This window comes from Eulemur rufifrons, chromosome 16 (assembly GCF_041146395.1).
Source record: "Eulemur rufifrons isolate Redbay chromosome 16, OSU_ERuf_1, whole genome shotgun sequence".
Lineage (NCBI taxonomy): Eukaryota > Metazoa > Chordata > Mammalia > Primates > Lemuridae > Eulemur > Eulemur rufifrons.
Window position 1 is genome coordinate 82,450,095 of NC_090998.1, and position 18,216 is coordinate 82,468,310.

Below are 18,216 nucleotides of genomic sequence, written 5' to 3' on the forward strand. Positions count from 1 at the left end.
AAAACTGGATTGAATGAGGAGCTTCTGAAGATCCACGAAAGGCTGGAAGTATAGAGCACTAACTGTCAGTGAAGAGAAAGGGCTAGGAAGGAGGTGACCAGAGGAAGAGGTCACAGGGAGGCAGAGAGGGCGCGGCCCGCTTTGCTCCCCGGCAGCCTGCAGGGCTGGGAAGCCCATTGAGGGTGAGCGTTCGCTGTCCACTCTCACCCAGTCCCTGCTGACAGGCCCCAGGAGACCAGCCTGGCGCCCCTTTTCTCACTCCTCCAACCCGCCACAAGTCTGCCAGATAAGCCCAGCAAGTTACCATCCCATGCTCAAATGGAAGAAAGGGCAAAAGGTCCTTTCTGGCTTTTTAACCTAGCACAGTTTTAAAAAAGTGTTAATGGCCTTCTACACTTTATGGAAAGCAATTTGACAGCTGTGTTTTAAGAACATTGAAATATCTCTCCCCTTTGATCAAGCAGCTCTGGGTTTGAGAAACTATTATGAAGGGTAAACCTAAAACAAAATATCAACAATAATAAAAATCACCATGTGCAGAGATGTTGTTTATAGTATTTTTACATTAACACAACACTGCAGGCTTCAATGGCTAACAAAAGAGGAAGGATTTATTCATTCTTTCATTCACTGAGTCAATGAATGAATGTACCCGGCCGCCTTCTCTCCTAGCCTTCTAGCTAGTCTCCCCGCTTCGACCCTTGCCCCTGCGGTCAGTTCTCCACACAGCAGCCAGGTAAGTCGGATCTCATCCCTCACCTCCCTCCTTAAAGCCCCCAAAGTCTCCCCACCTCACTCAGAGTGGAAGCAGATGTGGCCCCCCGTGAACCTGCCCCACCAAGCCTCCCAGCCTCCGACCTCTCTCCTTCCACTCTCCCGCCACAGTGGCCTCCTCATTCTTCCTGAAAAGGCCAAACTAGCTCCCTCCCACATGGGGCCTTCGCATGGGCTGTTCCTCTTCTTGCAACTTTCTTCCCAGATACCCACAGGGTTCATCCTCTCACTTCCTTCAGCTCACCCCTCAGATGCCACATTATCACCGAGTCCTCATCACCCTAAACAAAATATCCCCCTCCCCATCCACATTCTCCACTCCCCTCACCCTGATTTTCTGTCCCCCTCTGTAGCACTTACCTAAGATACACTGACTTTTCCATTTATTTATTTTTGGTCTTCTCATGCTAGAATGTAGCCTTCTCGAACAGAGGGCTATTTCTGCCTTGCTCAGTGTTGTGTCCCCTCAGTGCTAGCAAAATGTCTGGCATATCATAGGTGCTCCATGGGTACTAGGTGCTTGTTGTTGAATGAATCCGACCTACGTGCCAGTAGTCAAGTTGTTATGGTTACTGAGGCTGCCCCTTGCTGAACATGGGCAAGAGAATGAGAAACCCAGTCCATGGAGAGTCCCACAGGCCGAGGTAAGGACTTTACAGAGCTGAGTAGAACATGGATTATTTATAAAGATTCTACTGAGGGGGGAGGAGATGTTGGTCAAAGGATACAAAATTTCAGTTAGACAGGAGGAATAAGTTTAAGAAATCTATTGTACGACATATTTCAAAACACCATGTTGTGTACCATAAGTATACACAATTTTTATTTGTCAACTTAATTCATTAAAAAGAAAAGAGTCTATAGACCACATAACTCTGCTCACCAAACAAGAAGCGCAGGGAAGAATTCTGGGAGGAAGTAAGGTACGAGCCGAGATGTGAGGATAAGTAGGCATTGGGCAGACAAGAGGGCTCGAGACGACGAGGGCAGCCTGAGGTAAGAGACAGCACAGTGTGTTCGTGAAACTTGAAAAGAAGTTCTGTATGTCCTGAGCATGGAGGGGGGCGGAAGGGGAGCTGGACCAAAGGCAGGGCCGACCAGGCAGGACCCGGCAGGTCTGGACTTCGTCTAGAGGTTTCGTGGAGAAGCGGTTGTGGTGGGGCACGGCTGGAAGCAGGGACAATGAGGACACCATTGCAGCAACCCAGGTGCGAGACCGTGGTCCCAGGATGGGTGGAGATGGGAGGATGTGGGCAGAATCAGGATATATTCAAGGGAGAGAGAGAGGGTGGAACTCAGTCACAGGTTGGAAGTGGCAGGTGCAGTCATGACTTGCAGGAGGAGGAGCTTTGACATGGTTGGGGAATCGGGAAAGGCTCGTGGAGGAGCGGCGTGCATGGTGGCTGGGGAGTGGGCTTTGCGGGGAGAGGAGGGAGACAGAGTTGCAGGTAGCTGCAGAGACGTGGACCTGGGAAGCATTCAGAGAACGGTGCAACACCAAGTGGTCTGATTTGGATGGAACGTGGGGTCACATACGGAAATTTAGAGAGAAAAGATGGAGGCAAAGAGTGGCCTCTGAGCTTTAGGTGAAGGAGACTCTGCTGAGTCAGGTGACCATGGGGAATTGTCAGGGGCCTCCATAGGGTGGACTGGTGATGACCTGGATCATTCTGCCAGTAAATCCACTTGGGGAACTCAACTATCAAACAGAATGATTTTTACTTAGTATTTTATTAAGCAGAAGAAGTGTGTAATTGCCAGATTTCCACTTTAGGAGATGCAGGTGGGTTTCATCTAAAAAGGGACGCCAGGTGCCTGCTGACATCACCGTCCCCTCAGCTGTTTCCACTTTCCCTGGCCTACTGGGGGCAAGGCTCTGCAAGGCTCTCTGACTCTGTCCGTAGCAGAGGCCACCGGAACATTTCCAGGAGCCCCGAGTGAGGGGAATAGAAGAGAAATCTTCACTGAAGAGGAGATGGGAACAAGAAATCATTTCATTCCTCAAACATACCTGATGTGCAAATGTGTGAATACGACATAAAAGAAATAAAGGTTGCTGTTAAAGGAAGAAATGAGGAGCTTGGGGACACTGTCATTCATCCAGGAGCCATCATATTATTGAGGTAGGCTGTCAGGTCAGCCTGGATGTGTTCAAATCTCAGGTCTGCATCTTGTGAGCCTGTGGCTTTGTGCAAGTTGCTTAGCCTCTCTCAGACTCAGTTTACTTATCCTTCCAGAGGGGACGTGCCAGCAAGGGAAGCTGGCACAGGATCGCTGTGATGATTCATGAGGGAATACCTGTAAAGTGATTAGCACAATGCCCGAGTCAGGACTGGAGCCTGGGTGCCTACCCGCTGTGTACCACCGCTTCCTGATTCACTAGGGAAACAGCGAGGGCAGCTAAGATTGCGTGCGAAGGGTCACGGGGAAAGTGGGAGAGGCTCAGAGAAAGAGAGGAACTCCTCAGGGGTGAGTGGGGACAGCATGGGCTTGGCATTCCAGGCAGAGGGAACGGCATTATGGAGGCAGGACCTGCGTGAGCCTGGAGCCTGGGTTTTTATCCAGAGTAAGCAGCAGGAAGGCACCCAGCATTTTCAACAAGGCAATAAAATGATCACATTTGCATTTTAGAAAGATCCTGCTGGTGAGGCTACAAGACTGGAGACAGGGCAACCAGGTTGGAGGATGTGTCTGTGACCCAAGCAAGAGATAACGATGGGCTAGAGCAGCAGCAGGGGGCACAGAGAGAAGGGGCTGGGTCAGGAGACGTCCTGAAGGCACAATCAACGGGCAGGGGGTTGTTCAGCGTTAGGAAGAGAGGAGTCAGGAAGGACTCTTCTGGTCTGTCTTCAGTGATTCAGCAGAGGGTGATGCTGGCCACAAAGATGGTAAAACTGCATGTATTGATCTACACATTTTTCAAAAGGAACAAGTAAAAACCACCCACAATGGAGGGGGTCATAGGTTAAATTGATCAGTGAATTCCCAGGCCCCATGCCATGACTTAATAATTCCTGAAGAGCACAGTCCATAGAATTACAAACACACGGATTGTACATTTTGTTGTCTCACAGAGGTAAAACAAGTGGCTCCAGAAGGCCAGTCCTCATTTCCCAGTGGCCCTGTGGCATGTCTGTAGAACAGAGTCTGCAAGCCCTGGTACCTTAACCTGGGGCCAGGCATCAGGGGCTCTGTCTCTTTGCTTTGTGGATGTTATGTAGGGTACCATTTGGATAAACACTTAGAAAGATTTCAGAACTTGGCCCAGTCTCTCTCCCTCTCTCTCTCACTCACTTTTTTTTTTTTTTTTTTTTTGAGACAGGGTTTTACTCTGTAGCCTGGGCTAGAATGCAGTGGCACCATCATAGCTCACTGCAACCTCAAACTCTTAGGCTCAAACAATTCTCCTGCCTCAGCCTCCCAAGTAGCTAGGACCACAGGCATGCACCATCATGCCCGGTTAATCTTTCTATTTTTTTTGGTAGAGATGGGGTCTCACTCTTGCTCACGCTGGTCTCAAACTCCTGGCCTCAAGAGAGGCCCTCATGTCAGCCTCCCAGAATGCTGGGATTACAGGTGTGAGCCACTGCGCCCAGCGAGTCCAGTCTCTTAAATCAAGTAATAATAAGGTTAGCAACCAAACAAAAAATATTGCTTTCTTTTATTATCCACATATTGTTTACAGGAAATAGGGAGTGATTTATTAAAAAAAAAAAAAAGAAAGAAAGAATGAGAGAAAGAGAGAAAAGAAAGAAAGCAAGGAAGCAAACAAGCAACCATTAATAACATTCTAATGGATTTTTGGTGCTTCTTTCAAGATTATCTTAAACTTTCTTTGTCAATTAGGAATATTTCTAACAAGAAAATCCTTTTCTATTTGCAAAAAAAAAAAGTTGATTAAGTACACAAATATACAAAACCTTTTTTTTCTACCTATAATCCCACTACCCTAACAAATATCCATTTTCATTTTTCCACATTCCCTATCCATTCCTGTATTTGTACAAACATAAATTATAACCATAGCATAAACATAGTTTGAGGTCTGCTGTTTCATTTAGCATTATGTCAGAAGCATTTTTCATGTTGTGACTTAGTTTTTTTACCACCATTTTAAATGACTATTTCATAATTTCTATTGAGTGTATGTACTATCATGTATTTATCCAGTTCTGTATGATTGGATATTTATGTTGTTTTCAATTTTTTACTCTCTTCAGTAGATCCACACTTAGCTTTTTCTTATTTTAGATTATTTTCTTGGAATTAATAGATCAAAAAGTATGAGTATTTTGTGGCTTGATATATATTGTAAAAATGCTTTGGGGAAGGGTTATACTAATAAATTATGTCATCAGCAATCTACATTTTGCTACAGCCTTGACAGCACCAAATATTATCATTTTCCAATGTCTGCTAATATCAGAGCATTAAACATGGTACCTTACTGTTGTGCCCATTTGCATAGGAGAAATTTCCCAGACCCAAACACAGGAAAATCTCTGCTTTTCCTAAGTAACTAGTATGTACTTACTGATACTGGACTCTTGTAACTTTTGTATTATCTTCTTTGCTTGGGTGGTTATGAAACTCAGAACTCAAATCATAACCCACTTTTAACCACTGTGAAGAATTCCCTGGCTCCGTTTTTTATGCTTCCCTTGTTTTCCCTCTGTCTCTATCAGCATATCTATGTCTGTTCAGTATTGTAGCTTTGTGAACGGCTGCAGCAAATCCTGGCTCTGAAACCACTCATACGTGATGCAAGTCTGGAGGGCATGGCCATAAGTTAATATAAACCCAAGGCGATGAGGCTGCCAAACCTTGATGCAGTCTTAGACTGCGTGACGGGGAAGGGTGTAGAGAGTACTGTCACTGACCACATCTTGAATACTGCACCTTGCTGGATTCACAACAATTCGAGAGGGACATAAACAAGGTGAGAAGCCCAGGTCCTCAGTTTCCAGGAGTCAGGGCTAAAGAGAGAAGGATATGTTGCCTGCAAAAGTGATACTCTTAAAGAATTCAGAGAATTATTACATCCTTTTGTTCAGTATTAGCACGATGACACAATAATTTAAAAGCCCTTTTTACTTCCAAAAGTGGTTTCATGATGTCATCGCATTAGATTCTCTAAACATCCTTGTGAGGTGCATCTTTTTTCCACCCATTTCAGATGAGGAAATGCCACCCCATCTGTCCTCCACACTAGAGATGGTCAACTCCCTAACGTACAGAAATGGTCAACTTCATGCCACCTGGTCCAGGTTCTCAATTCCTCTTTAATTTCTCCACTTCTTTCCATCTCATTGATGCCAGTTTAGCTGAGGCCACCATCACCTATCCCTGCAGTTAGGGGAAGACTATTAATACATAACCCAAGTCCTTAGATGTCACAGGAAGAAACTAAGGCACAGAGAGGTTAAATATTATGTTCAAACAACTAACAGGGTCACAGCACATTTGTTGAGTGAATGAGTAAATCAATCAATGAGAATATTTGTGTGGTTAAAGAGAGTGTGAATGGATCAATAGAGGTTCATCTCCATCTCTAGAGAAAGCACTCAAGGTTCGTGCCCTAAAAATAAATCAGCAACAGCATGTCTTCTTGTGAAGGACAGTGTGCAGGCTGGCTCTCTCTGACCATGCATGCCTGCTCAGTGCCCTCCTAGAAGGGAGTCTGGAAGAATCTGGTTAGACTTGAAAAGTCCCTGGAAGTTAAAGGAAATGAGTCATTAGGACAATCAGGGGTAATAATGGGTAATGTTTATTGAGTACCTACTAAGTGCTAGGCACTGCTACAAATTATTTACATACCTTTACTTTTTGAAATTTCACAAGAACTCTGTAAGGTAGAAGTTATCATTCCCATTTCAAATGGGGAAACTGAGTCACGTGAATGTTAAATAACTTGCCCGAGGGCACCCAGCCTAACAAATGACTGAGCTTGGATCTAACCCAGGTAGTCTAGCTCCAAAGTTCTTGCACATAATCCCTACACTAAACTGCTCTCCATAAACATCTCTGTCAACAGCAAGTAAAGAGGCCTCTTGGTTATGATTCCTCCTTCGGAGATGGTCTCTTCTCCCAGGTTTCTCATGAATCTGTGTGGTTGTCCTGGGCAATAGTAGTTACCATCCTCTACTCTGCAGACAGGTAAAGGAGACCCTGCAGGCAGGGATCGGGGCTTCATTCCTTTATCCAACAAATATGGGTTAAGGTCTTCCTTCACGTGTGTGAGGTCCCTACTCTCGTGGAGCTTGTGTTGGTAGGAGGCGACATAAGCTAAGAACTCAGAGTAAGCGAACAAGATCATTTCAGATAGTGCTGAGCAATAAGACATAAAGCAGGGCCACGTGATGGTGAGAGACTGCTCATGCCAACTGCCTTTGCTGGTCAGAGGCTCTGGGCAGATGGACATTGCCCGGAAGCCTGAATGGTTTAAGAAGCACCAGTCTTGTGAAGGTCTGGATGAAACTGTAATTCCTGGAATTACAGTACAAAGGCCCCCAGTGGGGAGCAAGCCTGGTGTTTCAGAAAAAGAAAGAAAAAAAAAAAGCCAGTGTGGCTGGGATCTGGTAAGTAAGGGTGAGAGTTGTAGGAGGAAGGCCAGGAGGTTAGCAGGACATGTCACAGAGGCTGTGTGGCTTTTAGTTCCAGGTGCGATGGAAGCCACTGGAGGGTTTTCAGCAGGGGAGTGGCACATTCTGGACCAACCAGTGCTCTCCCTATGCTGTGAGTAGAAGCAGGTAAAGCACAGAGTGGCCAAGTGAAACCCCCGCAGGACCCGAGCCCCACAGTCATCCCAGCACTCCCCGTCCGCCTTCCTCACCGGTCGTCTTTTCCAGGGTCCCTACAGACTCCTAATAAGTCACTGCAACCGAGGATCTATGCTTTCCTCCCTTCTTTAGATTGCTGTTTGTAAAACTCAGTCACTGTGCTCCCAACTTTTCCCAGTGGGTAACTGATTCTTGTGTTGACTTACAGATCATAAGGCAGCAGTTTCCTCAGTTAACCACCAGAAGACTCGGGACCCGAGGACAGTCCAAGTAAGCACCCGACAGCCACTCCACCTGCAGAGCGCGCATCTCTGGGCCTCAAGACAGGCCGGACCCCAGGCTTTTCATCCTGAGCTCTGTCTGCAGGCGCAGAGGAAGTCTATGCACAGAGGGAAATGGAGGAGCTTTGTGACAGCCAGGGCCCTCTCTCTCAGGACCCCTGAAACAGAGGCCATCCAAAAACGAAGGCCATTTGGCCCAGCCACTTTAAGGAATCTGATTTTGTGCTACCCTGCTTTTAGGCATATTTTATAAAATTGGGCATCATTTAAAAGATCACATTGTGACTTCCTGGACTATCTCTAGGTTATCTGGACTGTTTTGAGCAAACTCTCTGCTCTGATAGTATCCAGTCACCCAGAGAAGCGAATCTGTACTAATAGTGCCTGCATGGGAGATGGGGCAGAAAGGTCCAGCCACACTGTGGTACACAAGGACACACTGCTCCCCATTCATCAGTTTCATCCACCAACCAACCAAGTGAGATTGTTTCACCCTTTCTGTGTGTCAGATACATGGTGCTAAGTGCTGGGAGCACAGGCCCTGGACAGTCTCTGCCTTCATGGGACAGACATTCTGGTGGGGAACACAGGCAAACGAGAATGAGATTGTGACAAAGAGGGCTGTAGTAGAGAATAACAAAAGGGGAATGGCCAGCGAAGGCCTTTCTGAGGAGGTGACATTTAAGACAAGACCTGAGGAGCAAAGAATGATGTGTGGACACCTGTCTTCCAGGTGTGAGTCAGTGGGAAGGGAAACTTTTCCTGTACTGCTCAGGCTTCATTAAAATATGGATTTATAGGACTTGCCTCTAAGGATGTTTCAAAAATTGTTAGATATTAATAAGTGTTCCATGAAAAGCTTGCTTTATTTACTGCAATACTTCTCAGAACCTTTGTTATGCTAATGTGCATGGTGACTCCACTAGAGGGTGCCTTACTATGCAGCATTTCTAAACATTTTGACCGTGTTGAGCAGGTCAGCACTTAGTGACATATAAAACAATGAAACTTAAAATTAAAAAAAAACACAACGATATAGGACCTATAAGACTTGTGTCTAAGGGTGTTTCAAAGCATATCCAACACCATCACCCTGAGCAACACCCTCCACCCCCCCACCAGCTCTTGTCATCCCTGGGCAGCATGTTCCCATTCTCCAAGGGTTTGACTTTGGAGCCAAGTTAGGGAAAGAAAATGGATGATCAAACTGGGAAAAACCCTTTTTGGTAAAGTTCTGAAAATAATGAGACTGATTTTTTGTGTGGCTCAGATGCTCTTGAGCCAATTTCCAAAGGGACTTCCAGAAAATTTTTGAACAAAAGACATCTTGGAATACATTCCTAATAATTTTTCAAAGTCACCACTCTCAAAAACAAAGCTCATTTATAATTTAAAAAAAATTCTGCTACTTGTTTAAAAATGAGGTTTCAGCCTTGGTAAGACTATAAAGTACAAAAGCCAGATTCTTCCTTGTTTGCTGGTGAGCACACAGTAGGCAATTAAAAATGGGATGGATGGAAGGATATTGAATGAATGGAAAGGAATTATTTTTCTTCAGCTCATAGTCTTTGAAGAATCACTGGCTCCAATACATTATTGTACATTTCTAAGAAGAGTAGAAATATTTAATAGTATATATAGTAAAGACAGAACAAAAAGGTTTCCCATCCTCCATAAACTTGGAGAAACTTTCCTTCTGTCTACATGTGAGAATTTGTTTTTGTTTTCCTTTAACATAGAGATTGGAAAATTGGGCAATATCTTCTTTAAAAATTCTGTATAATCAATTTTATTGTATCCTCTCCACAAGGATCCTCCAAGGTTGGGCACACCTTCAACCAAAGGAAAGGCAGTAAGATGCTCTAGTCTCCAACCTGTAACTTGGCCTTACAGAGAAACTTCTTCAGCAAATTTACCTTGACAGAAGAAATTTAGGGGGTGGCTAGTGAAGAGTGTGCTGATGGGCCCTACAGAACCTTAACAGAAAAACTGAGGAGGGATCGGAGTAATAGCTTTGCTGTGGTTGCTGATTTTGGCAACATGTGCTCTGAATAATCAGAAGTGGTCTGGTCTGAATATATCATGACTATCTGAATCTATAGATGTTATAAAGGGGAACTTTTTAAAGTTAGGGAGGCATGTCATCACTGTCCCCTCCCCCACCCCTCCAGAGGTTGCTTCTGGAGCCCCCAGAGCCACCGCCCCTCCCCCACCCAGAGAGTGCCTTTCAGGTGGAAAGGCAGTTATGACAGTTGGGAAGTAGAAGGCACAGAAGGCAAAGTCAGCTCCAATACAAAGAAGAATTTTTTGATAACCATACTGACAAAATGAACTGGTCTGCCTTCGGAGGGTCTGAGTTCTTCATCCCACAGGGCATTCAGATAGAGGCGAGGTGCCCACTCAGAAGAAATATCACGGAATGGTATCAGGAGGACAGCGGGTCGGGGACAGGGAAGGTTATGTGCGCTCATCTCTTCCCTCCCTGCGAAAGCCTTTCCCATAACTCAAAATGCTTTCTCATTTGTGTTATTTTGTGGCTATCACCATATCCCCGGGGGTAGAGAAAAGTAGTTAATATGTGGTGCAGTGTTTCTGAAAGGGAAGTGCATGAATTACTTGTGTTAGTATTATCGTGGGACTGTGAAAATCTGTAGACCTACTAAATTAGAATCTCTGGGGGTGGGGCCCGGGAGCCTGTACGTTAATATGTTTTGTAGGTGATTCTTGTTAAAGTTTGAGAATCACTGGCTAAGAGGTTAAAAGAGCCCTTTGGAGGTTCAAATCCTAACTCTACTACTCACTCACTGGGTGATCTTGGGTGTGTTACTTAAATTCTCGGGTCTTAGTTTCCTCATCTGTAAAATAGGGATAATAATTAGCTCCAGCTATATGGGGATTTTGTGAGATTAATTAAGATACCGTGTGTCAAGCACTTAGCACCATAGATCTCAAGCTGATGTGGTTTCAGAATTACCTGTGGTGCTTGTTTCAGTGCTGATTCTTGGGCCCCATTCCCAGATGTCCTGAATCAGTAGGTCCTGGGAAGGGGCCTAGGAATCTGTATTTTTATGAAGCTCCATAACTGATTCTGACAAACGTCAAAGTTTACGATATCACCATGCAGTGTTTTTGTTAGAATAACATTGCAGCTTTGTGGTCAAATAAGATCTGTGTTCAAGAACTTGTTCTCCTAAACAGCTATGTGACCTTTTGCAAATTACTTGAGCTTTCTTGCCTCCATTTTTCTCATCTGTAAAAAGACCATAATAATCTTCATTTCATAGGGTTACTTTATAAATTAATGTATGTAAAGCCCTTTGCAAAGTGCCTGGCACGTAGCAAGTGCTCAGTAGGTTGTAGCTAAAATCCAAACAAAATGCAGCCTCCATTTCCTCATTAGTCTTAATTGAAAACATTGCTATTGCTATTATTGAGCCCATTTTGAGTTAATAAAAAGTTCTGGTCTTTGTTTTACATTCAGTGTCAACCAAAGCACTGAATTTATTTTTTTAAAAACAAAGTTCTTTGAGACTACTGTGTATTGATTAAGAAAAACATAGGCCAAATGAATTTTTTTGGAGGTGCATTTAGCAGTCATTAACACGTCCTTCTACTTGGGTCCTCCCCAGAGAGGGAGGGTGCTGTGCCCCTGGGATCACATTTGGCTAGACATGAGATCAAGTACAAATGGAAAATTTTTCATCCCCTCTCTGCTTTGCAAAGTGTTTGACTTAACATTTTCTGTAGGAGGCAATTTTAGTTATTTTTACCTGCGTGATTGATGGCTAGCAACATAGAACTTTGGTTTAATTCTAGATTTCAGAGATATCAAGCCTTACAGGAGAGTTAACTCTTTTGGCTCCAGGTAGGATGGGCCCAGCCATCCTTGGCTTTGGGTAACATCTTCCCCCCCAAACTCAGGAAACCCCAACTAATAATGGTGCATGTGGGTCTCTCTTCCCTCTCTCTCTGTGGCCCAGGTACCATTACTATGGCATTGCGGTGAAAGAAAGCTCCCAATATTATGATGTGATGTATTCCAAGAAAGGAGCCGCCTGGGTGAGCGAGACGGGCAAGAAAGAAGTGAGCAAACAGACAGTGGCATATTCACCCCGGTCCAAACTTGGAACATTGCTGCCAGAGTTTCCCAATGTCAAAGATCTAAATCTGCCCGCCAGTCTGCCTGAGGAGAAGGTAACCACACCTGAAATGTTTACCTGGGGTGGATGATTTCCCTCTTTCTCTCTCACACATACATACACACACACACACACACACACACACGCTCACTTTCTCTCTCTTATTGCAAAACACTGAGTTAAAAAATATAAAGATAGGAATCTAAATAAAGTATAGACTATAGTTAATAATAATGCATCAGTATTGGTTTATTAGTTGTGACAAACATACCATAGTAATGTAAGATGTTAACAATAGGGGTAACTGGGTATGAGGTATATGGAAACTCCCTATGCTATCTTTACAACTTTTCTGTAAATCCAAAACTATTCTAAAATTAAAAAGTGTATCTATCTATATCATCTATCCCTGTCTATCTTCTGTCTATCTACCTACCGACATGCCTGTCCTATGATGCTACGCTGTCTCATTTCACAAGGAGAGAACTACTGCTCTCTGAATTGCTTTTTCACAGCATAAAATTTGTTTTCCCATGTGCTTCAGGGGACTTGGTGAAGTCACAGTCCCATAGACAAAAAAGAATTTATAGGTATAGTGAATCAGATAGTTTTGATCATAGAGTATTAGGAGTATGTTACCGAAAAAACAGATTTGGGGAAGTTTCCCTTGGAGTGTCACATGTTTAATGCATCTATCTTGATGCAGCCTGGTGTTCTAACATGTATTAAGCCTCTACTTAGTCTCCTAGTCCACACTAGGAGCTGGGATGCAACAGAGAATGAGACACGAGTCCTGCTTTCAGGAAGCTTATGGTCAAGCAAGGAGATGGACGCTCTTGTATAAGCAAACTTAAGTTTATATAAAATGCATGTCTATGTTCTGAAATGAAGAAAATGAACTTGTTTCTGTAAAGGATGCTTTAAATCTAAGAAGTAGATAAATCTTTATTTTTTCTAAAATTTGCTTTTTTGGTCAAAGAAAACACATAAACTTCTTGCACCATGGTTTAAAAATTCTTAGATAAATGAAAAAAAAATTTCTATAAATGGAGGGGGAAGATGAAATTTTGTTTGCTAAGGAGATTCCAGAGAATTTCCAAATGTCTTACTAGGGATTTTGGCAGAAGCAGTTCTTATAAATATACATTAGATTTTAACTTTTCAGCATCCTAGCCAATGAGGAGAACTTCGTTCAGTGAGTCCTATTGAGCTCTATGTGCCAGGCACTGTGCTAGGTGCTGGATACACGAGCATGAATAACATGCCATTTTCATTTTCCCAGAGCCCACAGTATCAGGGGGTGGAGAGAAAACCTAGTGCTTTCCGTATCACAGGGTGAGTGCTGTCACAGAGCAACATGCAGGTGCTATGTGAGCACAGAGGAGGGACCTGAGGGTCAGAGAACACCACCTAAAGAAAATCAGTCTCATTTGAATCTTGCAGGACGAGCAAGTGTTAGGTGAATTCCACCCCCCACCCCAAACCAGGGAATACAAGATTTAAAAACTGAATTTCCAAGGGCAGCAGCAATGTGTATTAACGTATGTCTTTGTTGCTGCTTTTCCACCCGCCCCACAGGTCTCTACCTTCATTATGATGTACAGAACCCACTGTCAGAGAATACTGGACACTGTAATAAGAGCCAACTTTGATGAGGTAGGTCAACAAGTGCTGAGCTGTGAGAACTCTGCACTGAAATATGATAATTAACATGAGCTCCTATTTCATGAGCTGCTGCTAGGTGCCAGGCCTGGCATCTGGAAGCCCTTGATGCCCATTAACTCACTTAATCTTCACAGGGATCCCACAAAGCAGGTACGATTATTACCCCCATTTTACCCATCTTAATGTGTGTATAGCAGCTGGTGTGGCCTTTTGCTTGACTTAACTGAGGAACCACCTCCTGTCCTATCAGCACACTAGGAAGACCATGTTGCCAGCGTATCCTTACACCCAGAATTATAGAGTCAGAGAAACTTAAAGAAAAGCTTTCTGACATTTTGGATTTAATCTTTCCCTGAGGCTCATCCACTTCGGTGCATTTGGAGCTGGTTACCCTCTATTCTCAAGGTCTAGTCCGTATTTCCATCAAATCCCACCTGTACGGCCATCTTTAAATTCATACAGTGTTAAGAAGTCCATCTCATTTTTATTTTAAAATATTGCAGTTAGCCAGGCGTGGTGGCTCACGCCTGTAATCCTAGCACTCTGGGAGGCCGAGGCGGGTGGATCGCTCAAGGTCAGGAGTTCGAGACCAGCCTGAGCAAGAGCGAGATCCCGTCTCTACTAAAAAAAAATAGAAAGAAATTATATGGACAACTAAAATATATATAGAAAAAATTAGCCGGGCATGGTGGCGCATGCCTGTAGTCCCAGCTACTCGGGAGGCTGAGGCGGTAGGATCGCTTAGGCCGAGGAGTTTGAGGTTGCTGTGAGCTAGGCTGACACCATGGCACTCACTCTAGCCTGGGCAACAAAGCGAGACTCTGCCTCAAAAAAATAAATAAATAAATAAATAAAAATAAAATAAAATATTGCAGTTAAAGAATGCAAAGGAGAAAGTGAGAAAGGATTGAAGCACAATACCCACTAATAAAGTTACATAACTTCATTAATTTGTTGAAGGAAGATAATGTGGGCTCTTTTAAAAGGGTTATAAAAACCCAGTAGTTATTTGTAGGAAAGATCCCAGAGATTCCTTTGGTGTGTGTTTTGGGGGAGGGGTGCTGTTGGAGGTGGAGGGGTGTAAAAAGGATGCATGATGTTCTTCTCCCAGATTTCTCTGCCTTCCCACCGCTGTCTATAGCAGCCAGTGTTTACTGAGCATTTACGCTGCCACTTGGCTCCTAGATGAGGCGCAGATAGCATCATGCTGGTAAAGAAGTACTATTCTGCTTTCTCTCTACGGTTATCCTCTGGATTTCTAACATGTCCTTTAAAATCTTCCAAATTACTTGAGCAACCACTTCAGGGGATTTTTTTTTTTTCTCTCAAACTGTGGTTTGGCTATGTTTTACATTCCAAAGATCACTGAGATCAGGGCAAATAATGACTCATGATTGGATGAGACAACACTATGTGCTGTAACAAATAACTCTCCAAATCTTAACACACTAGTAGTTTATTTCTCACTCATGTCACAATCCAATGTGATGTCCTTGGTTGGAAGGTGGGTTGCTGGGGGTGGTTCGGGGACCCAGGCTCCTTCCACCTTGTGGCTCTATCCTGCGCTAGAGCCTTGGAGTCCTCTTTATTCAGCTGATAGATGGGCAAAAGAACTACAAGGAAGGCGTACCCCCTTCTTAACCTTGTCAGCCCAGAAATACAACATATCACTTTTGCTCATATTCCATTGGTAAGAGCTGGTATCATGGCCCCACCTTGATGCAGCAGGGGCTGGGGAGTGTGGTCCCTCACTGGGCAGCAGCTTACACTACTACAGAAGAGGAGCTCAAATTTCTAATGGATAGCTCTTCCTCTCTGCCACAATTACTAACAACAAAACTAGTGGCAGTCCTCCCTTATGTACACATGTAGCTTTATTCATCTCAAAACTCACCCTCATCATTTCATTTCACTTAATTCCTTTGCTGAATTCCAACATTTATTGGGTACTGAATGGTGCCACACACCATTGGAGAAATAAGTAAGACATAACCTAGAGGGGGAAAAAGGTATGCCAGCCAGCAACTAGGATGCAGAATGCATGGTGAGATGTCCAGACACTTAGTGAGGGGCAGATGCTCCTACGGGAAGAGACCTGGTTCTGCCTTCCATGCCTCCATTCTTCATCCTAGAAAGGAAGGTAAAATATCCCCACCTATTTAATCCACAGGATTACTAGGAGGAGGAGCTCACACAAAGCCTGGTAAAAAGCTCTTTGTGAACTGTAAAAAGTCATACAGATGCTTGCTCTTATCAGATATATCAACCAGAAAGTTAAGAGACTTGCCCAAGGTCACCAGTTGGTCAGAGCCAAAGTTGTGACTAGATCCTATAGTCACCTGACACTTTTAGGTCAATGTTCTTTCCACTCCACTGGCAGGAATATTTGGTGGCTGTTTTGGGGATGAATGTGGTTCATTCCACCCAACCACAAAAGAATGAACATGGCTTTCTCCTACACCTGAGAGAAGTCATTGGTAAATGGATGCTGGATGCATCTGGTACACCTTAACTTTATAGCTCATTCAGGTCTTCAAGACCTTTAATATTGGTTGAGGTTACAATTTATGCTAATATCACCATCCTAAATTATCTTGTTTATTTGTCATTTTCTCTACCACTACAGTGTCAGCCTTTGAGGGCAGGGACCTCGTCTGTGTTGTTCACTGCTGTGTCCTGTTCAGCCGTACTCTTGGGCTCTCAGTAGTTATTTGTTAGGTGCACAAGTAGATGAATGGGCAGAGGGATGGACAAATGCCACTGATATAACATTGTCAAGCAAGTAAAGACTACAGATATGCATGCAGGGGACTCTCTGTAAAGTCTTCTCCAGATTACATTGCACAATGAGCTATAAAATTCAATAGGCCTCTGAGTCCCATATCCACCACTTACTAGCCTGTGACCTTGAGCAGGTTAAATACCTTGAGAGGTATTTAACCTCTCTGAGCCTCAAGTATTTTGCTGGTAAAATGAAAATAATTATACCTACCTTATAGTAAAATGGTGATGTACAGGAAACTGTGTATATAAGGTGTCTGATTTTGCACTAGAACATAGTAAATTGTATGTATTTTGGAAGTTATTATTTTATTGAGATCTTTCCAGTGCTGCAGCAATTAAAGACCCCTGATTGCAGGTCACCAGATGTGTTTCCACAAGGTGACAAATATTCAGAATGAACTAAACATGAACACGGAAAAGAAAGAAAATTTGCTTACGTATTTTTAAGGAAATCATCTCCTGATACTTCATTGAGCCGAGAGGAAAAGGGCAGAGAGTTCAGGAAACTGAAACAGATAACCCAGGAAACTTACATTAATCATGTTTAATCATTTGCCTCTGATTCTTTCACTGTTTATGCTTGCAAGGGAGTGAGGAGAACTTACCAGAATTCTCCCTTCTGTCTGACAAGGTTCCATTTGTTAAGTGCCATGATGCCAAGAATTTTACATAAGTTAACCTATTTCTTCCTAATAATAGGTAGGCCTCATTATCTTTATTTTATAAAAGCTGGTAACTCTCATATTTTGTATATTTAGTCCTGAGCTCCAGATTCAATTGACTCGACATTTCTAACTTAACATGGCCAAATCAGAGCTCTTAATTTCCTGCCAAAAATCTGTTTTTCCCAAGTCTGAGATTGTTACTACCCTCCACCCAGTTGCTCAAGCCACAAACCTTAATTCTCCCCTCTCCTTCCCCTTCAGATCCAGTACATTAAGAGGTCCTGCCAGCTCTGCCTTCTGCAGGGAAACATTTGTCCCTTTCACAGCTAACTTCCAAGTCCCCCCTCTTGAGCTTTACACATTCTCGCTCCTTCCTTTCCCTTCTCACCTGGAGGAACCAGTACCATTGGACAGTAAATGGCCTAAAATGCAGGAAGTAGGAAGGGAGGTCAAAACCGGATAACAAAAAAGCTACGTAGGAAACTGAGGACTGATCTGCGTTCCCTGTGCAGCTTGAACAGCCTTTAAACAGACAGATGCCTGCTAAAGAAACTAATTTTCTACAGATTTGTTTTAACCTACACAACAGCTGATCTCTTCCAGACTTTCTGCTAGAAACTGACTGCTCATATGAAAGGCGGGTAGGGCCACGTGCAGGGAAAGCTAAGTAAGGCAAATGAATTCAGATTCTACCAACTCAGGAATCAGCAGGGCAGAGTTTCTTACTCAGAGTTGGAAGAACAGGCAGGGAGGTCCAGGACCTGCCCTGAGGCCAAAGCCCAGGGACAGCTAGAATCAGGGGACAGCGGAGGGTCCTCTGGAGGGCAAGCACCTTATCCAAGAGCTGCAGCCCCCTCCAGGTCCAGGCCAGGTCAACAGTCAGCCACCAGGAGTCTCAATGACAGATGAGCAGAGCCACAGCAGGGATCCTGGCTGGGTGACTCTCAGAAACTTAGGCAGGAGTGTCTCAAACACTTAGGGCAGTGCCTTCATGATATGATAGTAATAATAATAGCTAACCTTTATTAAGCACCTATCATCTGCCAAGCACTATAATAAGTACTTTCTAGGAATCTTTACCAAAACCTATGCAGTGAATATTACTTTCATCCCTATTTCACAGATAAGG

The 18,216-nt window shown here is 43.8% G+C and overlaps 1 protein-coding gene across 3 annotated transcripts in view; it reads left to right on the forward strand.

The window, feature by feature from the left end:
* RFX4 (regulatory factor X4) overlaps positions 1–18,216 on the forward strand; it is a 149,281-nt gene that overhangs the window by 75,786 nt on the left and 55,279 nt on the right. For 2 of the 3 annotated variants that reach the window (XM_069490057.1, XM_069490056.1), the window contains exons 5-7: positions 7,762–7,823; positions 11,815–12,028; positions 13,552–13,629. In XM_069490057.1, the coding sequence (XP_069346158.1) occupies positions 7,762–7,823; positions 11,815–12,028; positions 13,552–13,629 (354 nt within the window). Of the gene's footprint in view, positions 1–7,761; positions 7,824–10,096; positions 10,257–11,814; positions 12,029–13,551; positions 13,630–18,216 lie in introns of those variants that run through there. The other variant, XM_069490058.1, reaches the window with a different exon arrangement.